Source organism: Phyllopteryx taeniolatus, chromosome 16 (genome assembly GCF_024500385.1).
Source record: "Phyllopteryx taeniolatus isolate TA_2022b chromosome 16, UOR_Ptae_1.2, whole genome shotgun sequence".
NCBI classification, from domain to species: Eukaryota; Metazoa; Chordata; class Actinopteri; order Syngnathiformes; family Syngnathidae; genus Phyllopteryx; species Phyllopteryx taeniolatus.
In genome coordinates, this window is record NC_084517.1 from 19,959,865 (window position 1) to 19,978,578 (window position 18,714).

Sequence of the window (18,714 nt, forward strand, 5' to 3'; positions counted from 1 at the left end):
TTAGCTGGAATGATTTAATGACCTGATGGGATTTGTTAATGTTCTATTCTCATTGTGGTTGCGGACTAACAAGTTGATTCAGACATACTTCTTTCAAAGAGCTCATATAGAGGCCTGCAAAACCAGCAATTAGAAACATTGCAAGCTACAACCGTTTTCATGCTGGCATCGTTTAAGCATAAGAAAGTGGAACAGCTGGAAAGGAAATATTAAATCTAATTTACATCTAAATTGCAGTCAAAAGTATAGCATCTTTGAAAAAGCCACAGATGCTGTGCACAACCCCCCCTGCTGCTGATTGGCTAGAATAATCTCGGGTGGAAGTATTAGTGTGTCGAGTCTCTCGTGGGTTAACGTGAGTGTTTAGAGAAAAGGTGAGCCACCGAGGAATGTGTCCTCACCTTGAGACACAAGGCTGGACGGAGCTAGTTAATTGTAAAGGTAATGTTTGTCTCACAGGACCACCCCACACCATGTATCCCTCAGATCCAAGTACTGAGCAGGAGAGGAAAATGATGAGCGGGGAACAGATAGGTCTGACGTGTTTGGACAGGGATCGAGACGCATATATCAGGTAATTTATTTTACAGATCAAAGTTGCATTCTTGTATCATTTTCAATCCCTTATGTTTGCCTTTTCCTCATATCCTGATGCAGAGATAATAAGGAGAGGGTGGAGTTCTCAAGGATCCATCCCTCCAACAGCTGTCACGGGGACCTTACTTCTCATCTCATGGTCCCAGGCGGGACTTCCCTCCAATCTGGCCAATTAGCAGACCCTGCTGCGCATTCTGCTCACCACCATTGGATGCCAAGAACTGGAAGCCCATCCCTTTGGATGACCGGACACTCTTATGGTAAAATTGCAGCCTACTCTAGAGTGCATTCCACGATTTGAGGGTTGAATGACACATAGTCGGCATCTTCTATTTAAAGCAGGTATAGGCCATACAGCCCTGCACCAGAATCTTCCCCCTGGTTTCTCCGCAGCCATGCCAGGCGCTCTCCAACCGGTCCTTCCTCTGCCTCAGGATCCCTCTGCCCAGTTGGTGGTCCTTCCCACGGACGCCCCTGCGCATCCTGCACCCCACCACCTTGGTATGTCCTAATGAGGCCCGCCAAGTTCAGAGAACAATAGCCCCTTTCATCTCCCTTTGATGCAGCAACATAGAACATACACATTTGCATTTTGACCTTCAGTCCATCATGAAACATTATCTGTTTTCATTTTGTTTTAAACTCTGGCTTCACGTAACACAAATTATACAAAGTGTAATTTACAGGTAAAAATTGAATAATATTATCCCTTCCGAAGTTGAGTACAGAGTAAATACAGTCAGTATGTGTGGTCGGCAGATAATGAAAGTGATGTTTATTTACGTGTGGATGTGTTTTTGGTGTTAATAACCCCAATTTGTCTCATTCTCCCACTTTCATTAGATGTGATGGAACAGCCAGGGCTTTGGCCCCCAGTGTACACCGCCCGGGGCCCAGCCTCCCACATGCAGCATCCCACCGTGTACTCTCGATCCCAGTTTCTACGGCAACAGGAGCTTTACGCTCTCCAGCAGCATCAACAGCTTCAGCATCAGCACCAAAGCCACCAGTCGCAGCAAATGCATGCACAGCCTCATCAGCCCCAGCAGCAGCAGCAGCAACAACAGCAACAGCACAAACCTGTGCATAGCATGGATATGCAACAACAAGCCCCTCACAATGCACAGGTGACTGGAAACAAATCTTCTATTTTGGTTGAAATTCATCTAACGCGCTCAAAGCTCTACTGCAAGGACAAATATATCTTTTCTAATGTGTTGTCTTTACCCCTATAGATGCAGAAGAGGGCAGATGAACCCTCTGTTGACCTGGAGGAACTTATCCCCAAACCGAGGACATCGAAACCATCCAAGCCCTACTCCTACAACCCCCCTCAAAGGAACACCTCCCCCCCTGGAGCCTGCACTGCCCTCTTGTCCCCTTGTTGCCAGTCCCCTTCAATGCGCCCACATCCCAAAAGCACTCCCTCAACACCTTGCCCCGCTCCCAGCCCCGCTGTTACGGCCCCCCGCTCTCCTACCATTAGTCCAGCCTCGTCCCAGATGCCCAAAGGGGCCGACCCCCAAGATAAGCGAGGGGAAGGCCAGGCCCCGCAAGATTACCCAGAATCTTTGGAGCCTGGTAAGCGTAAGCAGAATCATTTCAATGGAAGCAGTATTAAAAGTGTCAAAAGGATTTATAACTGAAGTTGTTAGTAATGCAGTATTTGAGGAGACAGACATTATCTTTTAAAAGGTCGAACTGGTTGCCAGCCAATCGCAGGGCACATACAAACAAACAACCATTCGCACTTACATTCACACTTTACATTCACAATTTAGAGTTGTCAATTAACCTAGCATGCATGTTTTTGGGATGTGGGATTGAACCCCGGTCCTCAGAACTGTGAGGCAGACACTCTAACCAGTCGCTCACCGTGCCGCCAACACATTACAGCTGTGGTAAATGACATAGTTAAACACAGATGCTTTATGATTTTTATTTTATCAGTTGCAAAAGAGAGATTCAGTAGTGCGCATTCCTCGGTCAAGGCCAAACAATTCTAATTTGGATCAGCACTAATTTATACACCGGTATGAATGCCAACACAATCTTAACAAAAGTTGTAAAGGAAAAAAAATGCAATAGGTTTTGTTTGGATTATGCACCACCGCTTCACAAATTTTGGTAGAATTTGTCATTTTTGCATAATCTTGATCAGTAAACAAACAAACTGATGAGATCATAACCCTGTTGGCGGAATTATTGAAGTAATTGAAATCTCTTTCCCCCCTAAGACCTGCCTCCGGGATACACCTATTCTGCTGTCACGATTGGCTACAGGAGCGGGCCTTCTCCTCGGGATATCCAGCTTGCGGAGCCAGCCGACCTGGAGGCGATCCAATCTGAGCCCTCCGAGCATGCCCCGCAGTCCCTCTCCGGCCTAGGGGAAGGCCTGGACTGCCAAGTGGTGGTCAGGCCTCTCCCGGAGCCAAATGCACCCAAGGAAGTAGAGCAGAGAGATGAGAGGAGCATCATCGAGGGAGTCCTGGACCAGAGGGAGGAGGTGGAGCCAGCAGTGGTGACAGTAGCCAACTATGTATCAGGGGAGAATGAGGTGGAGGAGCAGGGGGCCGCCGAGGAAGAGGTGCTTGTCTGCCCCCCTGCTGACAGCCCGGTGTGCGAGGCTGCTTCCTGTCCAGTGCCCCTTTGCACGGAGGAACCTGAAAGGTCAGAGACTATCATCACCTTGGAAGATGACGACAAGCCTATGGATGAGGAGAGCCAGGTGGAGCATGTTATGTCAGAAGAGCAGAAGCCAGTACTGGGCACCATCGTAGAGCTCAACCCTACAACCCCGGCAGCCCTTGAGGAGCAGTCTGGATCCACGGAAGAAGTAAAGGACAGCATGCAGCAGCAGCAGCAGGGGAATAAAATGGCCGCTGACAACGCCTCGATGGATATGGTTTGTCTTTCCCCTGCCGCAGCGTCTGTCCCGAACCCAAGACAGGCGACTGCTGCTGAATCCCCAAAACCTCTTGTGCCCTGCTACTGGAGCCTTGAGCTGCTCATTGCTGCAGCTTTCTGCACAGACATACCCCCATTTCCCATGCTTCCTTTTAACACGCCATCAGTCGGCCAATCACAGCCCAAGCCCTGCCAGGGTATGGAGCTTCTCAGTGAAGTGGCTGAGCTAGAGTTACAACAGAAAAGGCACAGCAATGGGGAAAGCAAAGGTAAGAAAAGTGTTTTTCTTGTGGCCATTAACACACTCTAATCAGTAGAATACTCTTTTCCCACCGAGACCACCTCCCACTTCCCCCTCAGGGTTAACCTCCTAGATTCTTCCCTCTTCTTCTCCCATCTCTAGAGCCTCTGGTGAACTCTCCCTAGGGAGGTCCTCTGCATACCTGCTTGCTGTTCCTTTCTTTGATGCGCTAAAGGCAGTTTTATTTCCTAAAAGGCTTCTCACTCAGTGCAAAGGCCTCTGGAGGGAGAGAGAAGAAAGTAGTAGGACAGGGTTGAACACTGTAAGAGAGAATGTTCATCTCTCTCTTTCCCTCACATCCTTCCTTGGGGAAGGTTATTGTTATTTGAGCCACATGTGCACATGCGTAGGTTTCAGGCACAAGGCGGTTTCCCCATCACATTAGATGACCTTACTTTTATGTCCATTGATCTCCTGATGTGCAACCATCACCCCTATTCCTGACCCGAACACCTTCAATTGACGCCCTCACACAAATTGTAAAGGGTTGCATCACATAGACTTGTTTGTCCCCTCAAGGCATCCAAGTACATGCATTAACACTGAAAAGATTGCTATTGTAACGACATGGGATATAAAAGTACAGTGTGCACACAGACGCACCATTTTACAGTAAAAGGAACTTATAATTGTTGCAGCACTTCCCCACACACACAACACTACCAATTGTGTATTCACAAAAGCAGTCAATGTTTTCAGCACCCTGGAGCATTGCCTTGCTAATTAGAACCCATTGTTTGAAAGTGCCTTTAAAAGCTTCCTTGTTTTCCAAAGTGCCATGTATTTCTATATCATTCAAGCAAAGGATGTTTTGAGTTTACCACAGCATCCTAATGCATTTAACAGCTCCCAAAAGGGACTTCTATTTCAAAAAACGGTTTCATCCACTGATTCCGAAGTCAGTGATGCGCTTGTGACGCGACCGCCGTTGACAGCTCAGGGGAGTGGCATGTTGTTTCAAAGTCACATCGATAGTCTGTATCAAAATGAGTGCTGAAACAAGGACAACAAAGACAATTCATTAGTCTTGAAAATTTCATGCAAGCTGTAATACAATTGTCTGATGTTTTTCATCTTTGCTAAAAGCTTGATACAGATGGCTAGCTGCATAGCAGAATCTCTGTAAATGTTTTTTGGTCATTTGTTACCACCACAAATATGCAGTGGAGGCCTTCAAATGCACTGATTATAAAGACGTTACGGTTCACTTCAGCCCTGGTGGAAATTAGAGGCAGTACAACGCCTGTGCGTCAAGTTTTACCTTCACTCACTTCTCCCGGCCTGTTGTCACTGTCCGACAACTACATTATGTGTAACACCAAGTCGCCCGGCATTTAAAGTTTGCGGGAGGCTATATCACTGCGTGAAAGTGCACAGTTGCGGCAATAGTTTGCCTTTGCCGGACAGATGTAAAAAGTAAAGGTGTATATATGCTACGTCTTTTGTTATGGCTGTTATGCACTAATTGTGTGAGACACGTCTAGCCCCTTTCGCACTACCTGTCAAAGTAGTAGTAGCTCTTCCCTGCTCTTTATCATGTAGTTGTTCGCTGTGAAAGGTACCACTACGGAATGGGGGTGGTCCGATCTTTTGAGGTAGTATCAGAGCCTTCAACAGCAACAGCGAAATGTCTGAGTGTATTGGAATTCCACAATGACGGTAGTATTTTATACTTTACACCACAGCATCACACATCTATCTGATTGTGGTCTGCCGAGTGCTGGATTTTGTATAAGAGGTGGATAAGTTGTTTTGATGTTGCAATTTTCTGGGATCTCTGTATGAAAGAAGCATCAACCGTATCTTTTTCTTTTGTAACAGAGGAGGAGTTGCTGATGTTTGACCTTCACAGCCTCGCAACTCTGGCGACAGCCCGATCACTGGAGACGAGTTCACAGGAAGGCAACAGTGCGTGTTCGGGTCGACAATTCCCAGCCCGCAAGACCGTCAACTTACGTCGAAAATGCAGCTGGACACCGCGCAACGAACCAGTAAGAAGGCATTTTTTAAAATTGGTGTTAACACCCCCAAAGCTCTTTTTTGGGGTTTCATTACCAAAAATAGCAAAGAAAAAGAAACAATGCACACTTAACAGGTGTGCCAAGCTAAAGGCAGCATGGAAACGATGGACGGTCCTGAGCTTGAAATGCGTGTCAAGTTGGCCGAGCTTCAGCGTCACTACAAAGAGAAGCAGAGGGAGCTGGCTAAGCTACAGAGGAAACACGATCATCAGTTAGTGAGCCTTTCTGACCGTTTATACACATTTTGAGTACAGACATCGTCATTGTTTTTCAATATGTGCTCAAACAGAAAAGAAGAAACGCCACGTAGCCCAGCACGAAGAGGACCGGGACGACCCAGGAAGAAGAAGCCCATCCTCACCACAAGCTCGGTGTCGTCTGAGGGCCAAAGAAAAGTCAAGTATGTATAACACTGATCATCTCTTTTGCCATTAGCTTCGACGGGGCTGCCTTTCACTGGCATTAAAACAGGAAAAGAGATAAGACAACTAGGGAGTCCACTTCATCCTTAACGGTGTTAATTCTTCAACAACATAACTGTGTCAGCTGTGTTTATGGCTATTTGCAGAATATTTATGTTAGGACATACCTGTAAAGTCGACTCATTAGGTTTCAATGGCATTATTGGAGTGTTTGTAATGGTTGGGTCTGGGTTGGGTAAGGAGCTGATAGGCAGAAGATGTAATTACTGTTCTGTGAACTTCTGAGTAATCTTGCCTCACAGAAGGAATGTGACACTACACTGTCATTTAGGTTCAAAGGGTCAACGTGGGTCCCAAAGGATAACATGATGGTCGTGGCGTATTGCTGCTCAGCTCGACACTTTTAATAAATAATAATTCCTGGGGCTACATCACTGGTGTCATTTGTGAGTACTGCTTTGATGGGTACAGCAGTATTGTAGTACAGCTTTTAACATCAGCTGATCAATAAGTGACAATGGGAAAGTCAACGTACAGGTCATATATTTTGCCATGCCTTCAGTGGGAGACAGTGGGATCATTCTTGCAGACAAGTCACACTTTACTGCTACCTCTGTCACTCTCCTTGTGGTCTGTTGGAAGACCCCACGACACAATAACCACGTTCCTTGCGTTCTATTATGGATTCACAAGGTCACATTCTGATTATGAGATATTTTTACTAAAATCATTTTTTCAAACTAATTTTGGCCACTTGTGGACATAGACAACTTAAGAAAGGGTGTCTCAAAGTGGATGCTTTTAAAAACATTTGTCATGATTGCCCCCATCTAATCGCTGGGGAATTCTCAACCCCCAAATAAATGCCGAAACGCGAAGCAACAATTGATCATTATTGCGTACCTTTACATATCGGTGCCTTTGAGCAGGAACCTCGTATCTCCAAAACCATTATTTTTCTGGAGGAAAAAAACCCCATTAAAACTGCATTGTCAAAGAGAGCAAGCCATTTTCAACGCTTGTGCACATACATAACTGGCATGAGTTTTTTTTTTTTTTATTCTCTTGGCACTCAAACTTTGTCCACTCTGTAAATGTTACACATTTCATGGGCTGTGCACAATATAGGAGAGGGGAGGTTAATCTTTTGTTTGAGCATGGCCTGGCTCTTTTCAGTGTCAGCTACAGACAGGCTTCCAGGAAGGATGATCAAGGGCATTTTGAAGCGGTTGCTCTGCGACGCTGCTCAGTGCTGGCGAAAATTTCCACGATAGTATGAAAATGTAACTAGAGCTCTATAAATTTTTCGCTGAACACAATAGTGCTATATATAAAAACGCACTCGCCAAAACTTGCAATGCTAATTCACATGCTGCGTACACTCCCTTGTGCCGAGCTCCCTTCAAACAACCCCAGCTTCCTTGTTAGATAAGCAATTTTTCCAGCAGTACTGTGCAGATGTCTGGCCATCCTTCTACTTTTATGTAACTCTACGCTTCGGACAGAGAGAAGAGTTATTACATCCCACAGGGAGGTGACTTCACTGTTTTTCCTTGTGCTGTCCTCACTCCCCTCTGTTCTTTCAAACCACTGCCATTCTTCTCTAATGAATTCATCTCTCTTGTTTTGACTGACAGGCCGATGCTGGCAGGGCATTCCCTGATGCCTGAGGAGCTAGGAGGGGGAGGAGACAGCCAGAGAAGGAAGAAGAGGCTGTCCAGTCGAGGCTTTGAGCAAGTCGGCAGCACACAGGTCAGGATCCCATTTTGGCCACCATCCCTTTGCCCTCCATATAACTAGAAATTAAAGAGGCCACGATTGCATCTTTGCGTTTGAACTATTACGTTGTTGAGTCCATTTCTAATTAGATACAACGAATTTTACTGTACACTTGGGCTTTTCCTATTCCTTTTCACCTTTTATAGTCTCTGATGTTTTGCAGTAGCTTTACAGACAGTAGGTCTCACTGTCCCTCTCTGCTGAAGCAGATAAAAGCGCAAGGTTGCAGAAAAGGTGGTCCTCAAAGTGTACTGGGTTCTAAGTTGGCTGCCGATGTGGCGCAGCTCAAACAGAAGAGCCAGAGTAAAAAGACTCTCGCAGGGATGCACTACAGGGACAAGGAGGTTTCACCGTGCAACTCCAAGCATGGCCACAGAAGCCAGGGCAACAGGCGAGAGTCTGGGGGACACAGCGACACAGGTACACGGTTTCCTATTATTTCATCCTTAAAACAACCTAAAGTTCAGGAAGCCTGGATCTCAGAAGGGTTGCCCGACTCTCTCAGCAGCAAGTGTGGACAGTGGTCCTCAGGAGAACTGGTCTGGAGATGTACACTGTGGATCTAAAAAAGGGACGCCTGATTCCGCTCATCACAAAAAGACCGGAGCGAGGGGTAACCGTGGACAGAGGCGGGAGTCGTTGGGAGAAAGTTCTAATCCTGAGAGTGACTCCTCAGAACAAGGTCAGATTTGCCTGTCATTCAAAACTAAATGTTCCTTTGAGATTAAGCTCATTCCAGACCGAGCATTGCTTTGCTGATGCACACCACACATCGCATTTTCTTTAAAATGCACTTATTAAATCACACAGGTATGAAATGACATCAACAACTAATATAATGCAAAACTTTACAACACGCACAGCTAACAGCCACCTCTTGATCACGAGTGACAAGCACAGCTAACCAGTCGGGTTTTGGGGCGTTCGAACTTGAAGGTCCCACTGTAAACCTAACCTGGAGCAGATGAATGCTAATGCGTGCAACACTTGCGGGACATGCAGTGCCACTCTGTAAAACACTTTGAAGGTAACCAGATGTGGGTGAAAAGGTGAGGAACACCTTGTGTTGGAGACAAGGTGTCTATAGACATTTTGACACCTGAGTCATCAGCCTTGTTGGTTGATCTTGTGCGACATGCGCAGCTGTGGACACTTGCTTGTGAGAGGCTTTGACAGCCCTGGAGACTAAGAGACTGGCTGGCTCAAGGGGAGCAATGTGACAAACACACACACATAAACTCGCTCCCACTCACTGTCGTATTCCGGCTCTGTTGCATGTGGTTTCACACCAGGAAATACCATCAAGGCAAAGCACTTAATACATCATCTCAATGAACAGTTCAACATTTACTTGAATGCTAATGAAGTGCTTGTGAAATAATGGCGACACCGTCAAGATAATCACAGTTAGCAATGCTTTTGATAAGACAAGTAACTTTCTAACTCAAGAATGTATGGTCTGTATTCCCTTTTTTCCATCAGGAGAGGAAGAGGAGGAAGGAAGTAATGATAGTGACGAAGTTCAAGACATAAGACCCCAACCAGCAAGAGATGTGACGTCCAGCTCTCCTGTGACAGGTCCGAGTCCTTCGTCCATTGTAAAACTAGAGGCCAATCAGAAAGCGAGGAACAAAAAACAGAGACAGGAGCTTTATGGTGAGGCTGACAGCTGATTTATAAGAAATCGTCACGAGAAGCATCTGTTTTGCGTTCCTCCTCATGGCTTGTTAACAGTGTCTGTTTCTGTAATTGAACCGCACAGGCTCCCATACGCTTTCTGGGACAGACGGGGAGGTCAAAGTACGAAAAAAGAACCCCTGTAGGTTGAGCCTGGCCAGTGCAGTCAAAAGCCGCCATGAGGACCACAACACAGAGCGTGTTAGGAGACCATGCGCACCCAGGTCCAAGGAGCCTCGGTGGGGAAGCCACGGCAACAGAGGCAACCGTTTCCGTCGTAGCATGGGGCTGCCTACCTTTCCAACAACGAGTGAGAGGTTAAAGAGGGCTACACGCAAAAGCACCATGTTGAGAGGAACAATTAACAAGGTTCGCACCAAAAACATCTTGAAACAGACAAAAACTGCTTCCCATTGAGATAATTGCATCATTAAAAACTAATGTGGCAAAATTTTGGACCACAGTCTGAATGTTTCACCCTCATCTTGTCCATTAGCGGAGAAATTGCTGGGCCCCGGTGTCCAAAAGCGAGGACGGCAGCAGAGGCAGAAGAGCCGAGGAGCAACAGGTACTAGTGACAGAGAATTTAAACATCAGGCAAAATCCTTAGCCACTTTTTTAGTTTTCAATTTTTCTCTCAATGATCCACAGACAAAAGGTCGAGCAGTTAGTCGGCTCCTAGAAAGCTTTGCGGCTGATGAGGGCTTTCAGATGGATGGCAGCAGCTTCTCGGAAGAGGAGGCGGATGACAACAGTGATTCATGTAACAAAACCCCTGAAGGTAAACTAGATCACATATGGATATCTCACAACAGTGTTTCAGGGATGCTAAAATATTTATTGTCTTTTCATTTGCAGTTCCTAATTGTGTCTTGACCAAAGAACGGTTAACGGACGGACTGAAGATACTGGTCTCAAAGGAAGATGAGCTTCTGTATGCTGCCAGGATCCACACCATGGATTTGCCAGATATGTAAGATATGTTACACAACCAGTGTTTTTTAAATTGTATTATTATTTTTTTTATTATCATCCCGGGATTTATTAAATACACATTTAAGTTACAGATGCAGGCTTTCCCCCCTTCTTTATGCATGTGTGTTTTTTGCTCAGGATATCAAAACTAATATACTGTACACAGCAATCAGGCAGCAAAAACAATTACAACAATAACATGGCAATGGCAAGTCAACAGGTTAAAAATACCAAATTTTGGTTCTCTCGTTCCAGATTTAGTATTACAATTGATGGGGAAAGAGGAAACCGCGCAAAGATCTATTCATTGGAGCAACTTCTTCGGGAAGCTGTAAGTTCATCCACATCAGTATTATTTGACCCCGAGCATAAAAGAAAGATTCTGTTCTTAACCTAAATCATCCTTATTATTTTTTTCCCTTAGTTATTATGAAGGCCCATTTGCTTTATGTCAAACCCCTTGGACTAAGTCTCAGTGTAACTAGAACCCCTAACTGATTATGAATGGATATTTGGATGGAAGGGTAACTCCTGCTTTCAAAAAAGTGAACATGAAGACAAGTTTGGAGTGATAGGCCCTGCTATTGGACCTGGTTTTCTTACAGTGGCTGAGATAACTTTGCGACTACAAGATCCTTGGATGGATCTTAAGAGACTTCATCCACAATTTTCACCAAGCTCCTTCTTGCACACAGGCTAACACCCACATCCGTGCCTTATCTTTCAAAAGGGTCTCTCGTCATGGCAACAGTAAATGAAAGTAACCTAAAGGAGCCCCCAGTGAGAGGCGGATGTTAGTGCTGCCTTGCATTGTTGGAAGGAGGCTCTGGCAACCAGCAATCATAAGTTGTCTATTCAGGCCTTCTTTTGGTATTACTCAGCAAGTCAGGGTTTACTACATCCAGGCTTCCGTTCCTTTCAGCCCTGACTGGCACATTGGCATGACATGTAGTGAGCACTGCTTAGACTTGTGTCACAGTTGATGCCCAGGAACCTGGTTGCACTTTGCGCACACTGCTTCAATATGTGTTTGTTAGTTATTCTGCGCAGCGTGTAATAAATCTTAATGACATTTTGGTCTGGATTTTAGGTCCTCGATGTACGCCCAGATTCAGAGGCTATGTTGAGTGATGGAACCAGGGTGTGTGCTTATTGGAGTGAACGCTCACGCTGTTTGTACCCAGGTTATGTTCACAGAGGTGAGACCCCTCCCTATATATCTGTGGATCCAGATTCTTCACCCGCTGATGAATTTCATGTTTGTCTGTTGCAGGGATTTCAACCGATGAGGCGAAGCCAGGAGTAATGGTAGAGTTTGACGACGGAGATCGAGGGAAGATTTCTGTACCAAACATCCGCCTTCTGCCGCCGGGATATCAAATTCACTGTGGGTGTCTCCTTTCTATGCACCTTTTCAGGTTGTTTATCTTTTTATAGATTCTAATATTTCATCAAATATATCATTTCTAAGGTGAGGAGACATCTCCTGCTGTGTTTGTACCCAGTGGGAGTCAGGTCAAGAAAAGCCCCAGTTTCAATCATGCACCCAGAGACAGATTCAACACTGTCAGTACGGTCAAAAACAACCAACCGCTAACTTTCCAAAAAAGAAGACCAGGTAAGAATTTGTCATTCTTCATCGTGTATCAGCAATGGTCTTAATATTTGAGGACAAGTGGATAATTACGTAAAATTGCACAGCAGACACATAGAATCCCGTCTCTGTACACATTAGACAGCAAGGCTTCATTCTAATTTATTTATTTTTTAAATCCCAGGGAGACCAAAGGGATCTGGGAAAAAGCAAAAGCAACAACAGCTGGCCGAAAATGCCAATAAAAAGTCCTCTCTTTTTGTGGCATGGCCTTCATTGTCCGGAACCAGGAAGAGGACTTCCCACAATCTATTTCAGCTCAATGGGACACCAAGAAAAGCCTTGAGATTGAGGGAAGATGACTCATTTGCCTTGAATCAGATCCAACCGCCTGTCTCCACCCAATCCAAAGGGCTCTTCAGCAGTAGCTCCTTTGAGGTGGACTCCTTCAGTAGCATTGCAAATGGATACTCCTCCTTCTGCAACAAGTCCACAGGATCACGTCCAGATTCATCTGTTGGTCCTAAAAGTGGTCTTTATGGACAGAGACACAGACAAGATGAGTTGGTAGTACCGAGGGGAAAGAAGTCAGGACAAGAATTTCTGGTCAAGTTAGATCATGAAGGAGTAACTTCCCCAAAGACCAAGAACAGCAAGGCTCTATTGCTGCGAGGTGTCTCTTCTGGTGTGAGCGGAATGCCTAAGACGGAGGCTTATTCACATCCGGTCCTTCTGGTTAAAGACAACAAAAAGGGTGATAACTCTAGGGTTGAACTTCTCCTGAAAGGAACCACACCCCAAAGAAAGCATTCCCCTTCATTGCATCTAGGAGAATATGGAGACTTGGGCTTCAGTTCGCACCGAGAGTGTCATAGCTCCTACTCTGATATGGATGATGAAGAGGAAGAAGAGCAGGAGAGGAAAAGGACTGCACTTGCATTGGCTTCGCAGGGTTTAAGGACAGCTGGCCATTTCCTCTCTCATATGTCAGTTTCATCCTCTTCTTCTGGTTCATCCAGTTCCTCTTCATCAGGCTCAATATCTAGCTCCAGTCTTTGTTCCTCTGACAATGACTCCTCCTACAGCTCAGAGGATGAGGAAAGTTCGACACTAATGCTACAGAACTGCCTGTCCTCTCACCGGGGACTCCTACAACCCAATGAACCCTCCACTTCCTCACGGCAACATTCATTTGTGGCTAAAGCGTTGGCTGTTTCCAATACCAAAGGATCGCCTGATGAACACGTCTCCAACAGTAAATCTCTTAAGAGGAAAGAGTGCAACAGTTCAATCTCCAAGTCATCTCGAGAATTTGTGAAGAAACCGAGAATGCAACCAGATGACATTTCATGTATTCCAAGGCCCAAGATGTCCACATTCCTTGCGGGACGCCAGATGTGGAGGTGGTCTGGCAGCCCTACACAGGTGAGAGTATTATCATTTCCAATGGTTGTCAGTTTAAGGGGATGTAAATGGTACACTGTCATTGTCAAAGAAGATGGTTGAAATGTCTGGAATTCCACAGAGGCGAGGCCTAAAAGGCAAGGCCAAGAAGCTTTTCTACAAGGCCATCGTGAGAGGAAAGGAGGCAGTAAAAGTGGGAGACTGTGCCGTGTTCCTCTCAGCCGGACGCCCTAATCTACCATACATTGGTAAAATCGAGAACTTCTGGGAGTCTTGGACCTCTAGCATGGTAGTCAAAGTTAAGTGGTTCTACCACCCTGAAGAGACCAAGCAAGGAAAGAGGCAGCGAGATGGCAAGGTAAGCAGACATTTGTAGCATACTGGACATTCAAATCAAGTATTTTTCCAACTAACTGAAACCCTTTCCCCCATCCAGCACGCCCTGTACCAGTCATGTCATGAGGACGAAAATGATGTCCAGACAATCTCGCACAAGTGCCAGGTTGTGAGTCGGGAGGAATATGAGAGTCTGACACGCAATCAGAAGCCGAACAGTACCTCTCCAGATGTGTATTACCTGGCTGGGACATATGACCCTACCACTGGTCAGCTGGTCACTGCTGAAGGGGTTTCGATCTTGTGCTGAACCTTTATAAGGAAACTACTGAAGAATTCCTTTGCCGGAAATATTAAAGTCCATTACATAGAAGACTCTCCTAGCCTTGTAAAGTGACATGTGTTGCTTGGTTTAGGGCTGGCTGTCCGAGATTACACACTGGAAACTATTGGCATCTAACCTTCATGGAAGAGAAGTTGACTTCTATTACTTGGTCCTTTGAAGAAGAATGGCTGAACTCTGGGTCTTCCTGTGCATCATAGCCATCAATAACTGGTGTTACATTGGTCTAACAGTCCTGTAGACCCAGCTTCTGTCATTTGCCACCAAAACAGAGCTGGGCCCAGTACCACAAGGCAATGGTCTCTAAGGACCAATTCGATTAAGGTAGCCTTACCTGAACGAAGAAGTGAAAGCGAGACTTGGGACTCTCCCAAAGCCTCCTCATTCCAGGGAAGTTGAAAATGTATAAAGTTGATGTCTGTAAATATTTTGAAATTGATCCAAATCAAGCCATACACTTCAGTACCTCTCACCTGTCTTCACTGTTCAGGTGTACAGATTGTCCAGATGGATTATTGTATTGTTGTCTGTTGTATATACAATATGTACATAAAAGCTATTTTATACAGGATTATATTGTATATATGAGATCGTATCTTTCCATGTTTGCAATTGATTTATTTTTATATGTGTATAGATTATTGTTGTTGTTTTTCTTTTTGTTTCTTTCCTTCGCTTTGGGAACTCATGATTGAAGATATTAGTGTTGCACTAAGTATGTATGCCCTGCTGAGACAGAAACAAGACAGATCACAGAAAGAGAGAAGGATTTGGTGTATAACAGGGCAAGACTCGCTCTCTGAGAGATTTTGAGTCATCCTGTTTTAAAAAGGTCAAGTGGCTTTTTTTGGTAAATGTTCTGTTATTATTTTTTTTTACCTATTGTTTTTTATTTATGTACTTCTTAAAGTCCTAGCGGACTGCGATCATTCATACTGCTTTAAGATATGAATGGCAGCTGTGTCATCACTAATCATGTCCATACAAATTAATTTAGAACAAGACTGGGCCTTTTAATGAGATAATGTGCTACATCCTAAATACATACCAAAGTGGCTTTAGTATCTTTATTTCAATTTAACACATGTAAAGCACCTGTATTGAATTTGAATCAGAAATCACTGATAACGTCTACAATACTCCTCCACTGTGTGTATTGGCTCTGCATTGGGACAATGGCTTCTTGCACATGTACCTGCAGTTTTGTCTAGTGCAAAAACATCAAAAAAGCCTACCAGGGAGCGTGATCATGAATGTCCAGGTACTGACAAAATATGACATTGACCATTCAGAAATGTCAATTCAGTTTGAATATCCTGTATCTATTTTGTACAGTACATGCACATACTCGATACTAACTGTGAAGGACAATCAGATTCACAAAGCAATGGACAAAGTTCATTCAATCTGAAAATTAAGTTTATTTGATTTGTGCCAAGTACCTTTTGTCTACTTTGGTCTTGTTTTATATCCTGACTCTTGTATTCACAAAGGTTTATTTTGTTTGCCAACACTATTTATTTTCATGTCAACCTTGCTGTTTGTTGAAAGCAAAGAGCGCTTTATGAGAATGTGACATTGTTTTTAAAATTGTCGTGATGTCGCATTTTGCATTTCTTAAATAAAAGTGGTCTTCTAGAGGCCAAACAGTGAAAAGAAATAAAAACACTGGATTGTTCTCATCCACAAACATCTGTGAATTACGTCTATTATTTTGGCTGTACCCTCATCAACTTATCAAGACACGTACACTTCACAATTTGAGGTTACTTCGATTAATTGGGAGAACACTTCCTCAGGCACAAAGACCTTCGCCTGCCAAATTTTATTTGTTGTGGTAAGTCTTTCTGTGTAAGTGTCTCGGGCTGAGCTAAATTTGTGCGAGCATGGAGTTCCATGGTAAATAGACAGATCTGTCACAGCATCAGATAAAGCCTTCTGGCTTTAACTGCCAAGCTCGGTAAATACGATGCCGACTGATTCAGAGATACAGTTGATGCGCATTCTCACGTTTCAGGATGGAGCACACACGCCGAGCTTCTTCGAAAATTGAAAAATCTGTAGAAAAACAAAAAAAAGAGGCCCTATGCCTGGGTACGTGTTATTAATGCCCCATATTTATATACCGTTTTAAAGAAATTAGTGCACGGAAATTTTCATTTGAATTCAAAAGTAAAAGTATGGAGTAAGGAATTGTAGTTTTAAACACGGCACAGTGCAGCTCAAAGAATACTGCACAAAATTTGTCTGGGTTTGGCTTTACGTTACAGTTGAACCGCTAAAATCAACTGAGTTGACTTCGAAAATGTTGATTTCAAAAGAAAGTTTCCCATTGAGATCCAATAATTGCACTCAGTCATCCACATCGTCTCCCACTATCAACAATGAAGCAGTTGGTATTTTCTGCTGCGTATGTGAGATACTTCGTGATCATTTCCAGTGGATATTCTTGTCACACAAAAACAATACGCACTGATCCTTTGATAATGTTACTTTGACATTGCGGTGCTCTGATGGTTCTCACATGATATGCTGACAACACAATATGTCAGTATTAGGTCCAAAATGTGACTACTTGAGTCCGTCACTCCAAATTTGCTCAAACTGAAAATTGTACAAGCATTGGAGGTTCCACATTCACATTTGCATTCATCCCCATTGTCAACGCTTATCTCTGTTAGTAGAATGAATGAACCACTGACAGGGCCTGAAGGAGAAACAATATGGGTCAATGACTTTCTCTATGGGCCGACGGGTGTTTTCGTCCTGCATGGAGCACCAGCGCCACCACCCATCCCCCCCGAATGCCCTGGACAGGGGTTAATGGGTACATCAGTCATCTCCAACAACAGCCCAGTGAACACAAACAGGGCTGTTTGCTACCACAACCTTTTGTGTTGACTATGGCCACTGCCCCGTGTCCGAGTCATGGCCCTTTGCTGTATCAGCAGCGTGCAAGCAGGAGGGGAGATTAGGACAGGGTTAAAAGCGCCTGTGCGGGTATGATGAGGTGAACATTCTTTGTTTGGAGAAGGCCTTGCCTCATTAGCCCTCTGTGCGTTGAGATACAAAGTCAAGATAGGTATATTTGGAAAACGTGGGTTGTAAGAGACGCAACCGCCCAACAAATGTTCATGGGAAATCCAAGGTCACTAAACAGTTACCTTTCGTAACGTTCCTTGTATTTTTTTTTTTTTTTTTTTTTTTTTGTGCCTCCTCCCTGTATAAGCTTGCTCAGCATCCAGACTGCGTTGTTCGGTGTCAACAGGCGGAATACTTTCCTGCAGAAATATCTGCACCTCATAAATGTCTCGCCCTCTGCTTGACCCTGTCTGGCCTCTGACTGCGAGGGGGTTGAGGTTGAGCAGGGGACAGACATCCTGGTGTGTGTGTGTGTGTGCATGCATGCGTTCGTGTATAGGGATTCAAGGGAGCGTGTGGGAGAAGTGTAGCTGAGGTAAGGTTCTGGGTCTTAACAAGGTGCTGGCTTTCCCAGCAGGAAAAACATATCAATCAAGTGCTGACTGCCCTTTCTTAAAGGGCACTAAAGCCCTGCTCATTCATTGTTAAGCATATCAATTATAAAGCAATAGCAGCCAATGTAGAATGAACCTACCACATTGTAATCACTACTTTAAAAACATAGAAAAACTGCATTTGGCATGGCATAAATAGGAAAGTGATATTTGTAAAGTCCGGTGGGGAAAGAAGTCGAATGAGCCTGATGTCGAACAATTTTTCAGGAAAAATGTGCCTTGCAGAGAAACAAATGAAGTTCAAACCATTGTCAGGCATGACGTCTTGTGTGATGTCATCCATTCATCTCGCGAAACCTCAACAAACAGGCAAACATCTTCCGAGGGCCACTCAAAATTGATGAAAAAGCATGATCGAGCAAATCTTTATGATACAGTAACTGTATACAAAAACTGTAAGTTTTAGTAGGGCAGTGGTGTCCAAACTATAAATTGGTTAGGGGTTAGGGTTAGCCTGAACACTATGAACTGAATTTGGAAATAACCATGCTGCGTTGTATATCCTAAATCCACCCATCACCCATAATCCATTTCTCCATTACTCATTATCAGTCACTAGTAAAGATTCGGTATCAGTTATGAGACTAAATGACAATAAAACAAACATGGATGCAGAATCTTCTTTTGCAGAGAAGTTATGACACTTGTACATATTAGTTCCGGGTTGGAACTAATATGTACAATTTGATCTCGTTGTTATAAAAACGATAGCATGCCAACAGCCACAGTTGTTATCTCAGCAGTACCAATAACCCAGTACAGTAATGGCAAGTAAAGTTACAGCCTGTCATAAAAGGGGTCAGGTGGCGGACAGCTGGAAAC

The 18,714-nt window shown here is 44.4% G+C and overlaps 1 protein-coding gene and 1 long non-coding RNA gene across 11 annotated transcripts in view; one reads left to right on the forward strand and one right to left on the reverse strand.

Moving 5' to 3' along the window:
* Window positions 1-16,056, forward strand: part of LOC133465528 (BAH and coiled-coil domain-containing protein 1) — a 64,668-nt gene extending 48,612 nt beyond the window's left edge. For 6 of the 9 annotated variants that reach the window (XM_061748431.1, XM_061748430.1, XM_061748432.1 and 3 more), the window contains 24 exons: window positions 460-574; window positions 658-857; window positions 937-1,098; window positions 1,441-1,724; window positions 1,833-2,178; window positions 2,835-3,773; window positions 5,627-5,796; window positions 5,901-6,037; window positions 6,116-6,226; window positions 7,886-8,000; window positions 8,237-8,447; window positions 8,533-8,709; window positions 9,510-9,683; window positions 9,790-10,073; window positions 10,201-10,272; window positions 10,356-10,485; window positions 10,563-10,677; window positions 10,935-11,010; window positions 11,770-11,878; window positions 11,953-12,066; window positions 12,151-12,297; window positions 12,458-13,698; window positions 13,799-14,035; window positions 14,114-16,056. In XM_061748431.1, the coding sequence (XP_061604415.1) occupies window positions 460-574; window positions 658-857; window positions 937-1,098; window positions 1,441-1,724; window positions 1,833-2,178; window positions 2,835-3,773; window positions 5,627-5,796; window positions 5,901-6,037; window positions 6,116-6,226; window positions 7,886-8,000; window positions 8,237-8,447; window positions 8,533-8,709; window positions 9,510-9,683; window positions 9,790-10,073; window positions 10,201-10,272; window positions 10,356-10,485; window positions 10,563-10,677; window positions 10,935-11,010; window positions 11,770-11,878; window positions 11,953-12,066; window positions 12,151-12,297; window positions 12,458-13,698; window positions 13,799-14,035; window positions 14,114-14,323 (5,876 nt within the window). In that variant the 3' untranslated portion in view covers window positions 14,324-16,056. The remainder of the gene's footprint in view (window positions 1-459; window positions 575-657; window positions 858-936; window positions 1,099-1,440; window positions 1,725-1,832; window positions 2,179-2,834; window positions 3,774-5,626; window positions 5,797-5,900; window positions 6,038-6,115; window positions 6,227-7,885; window positions 8,001-8,236; window positions 8,448-8,532; window positions 8,710-9,509; window positions 9,684-9,789; window positions 10,074-10,200; window positions 10,273-10,355; window positions 10,486-10,562; window positions 10,678-10,934; window positions 11,011-11,769; window positions 11,879-11,952; window positions 12,067-12,150; window positions 12,298-12,457; window positions 13,699-13,798; window positions 14,036-14,113) is intronic. The other 3 variants (XM_061748434.1, XM_061748433.1, XM_061748435.1) reach the window with 3 other exon arrangements.
* The window catches only part of LOC133465530 (uncharacterized), an 86,738-nt gene that overhangs the window by 40,548 nt on the left and 27,476 nt on the right, over window positions 1-18,714 (reverse strand). The window lies entirely within an intron of this gene.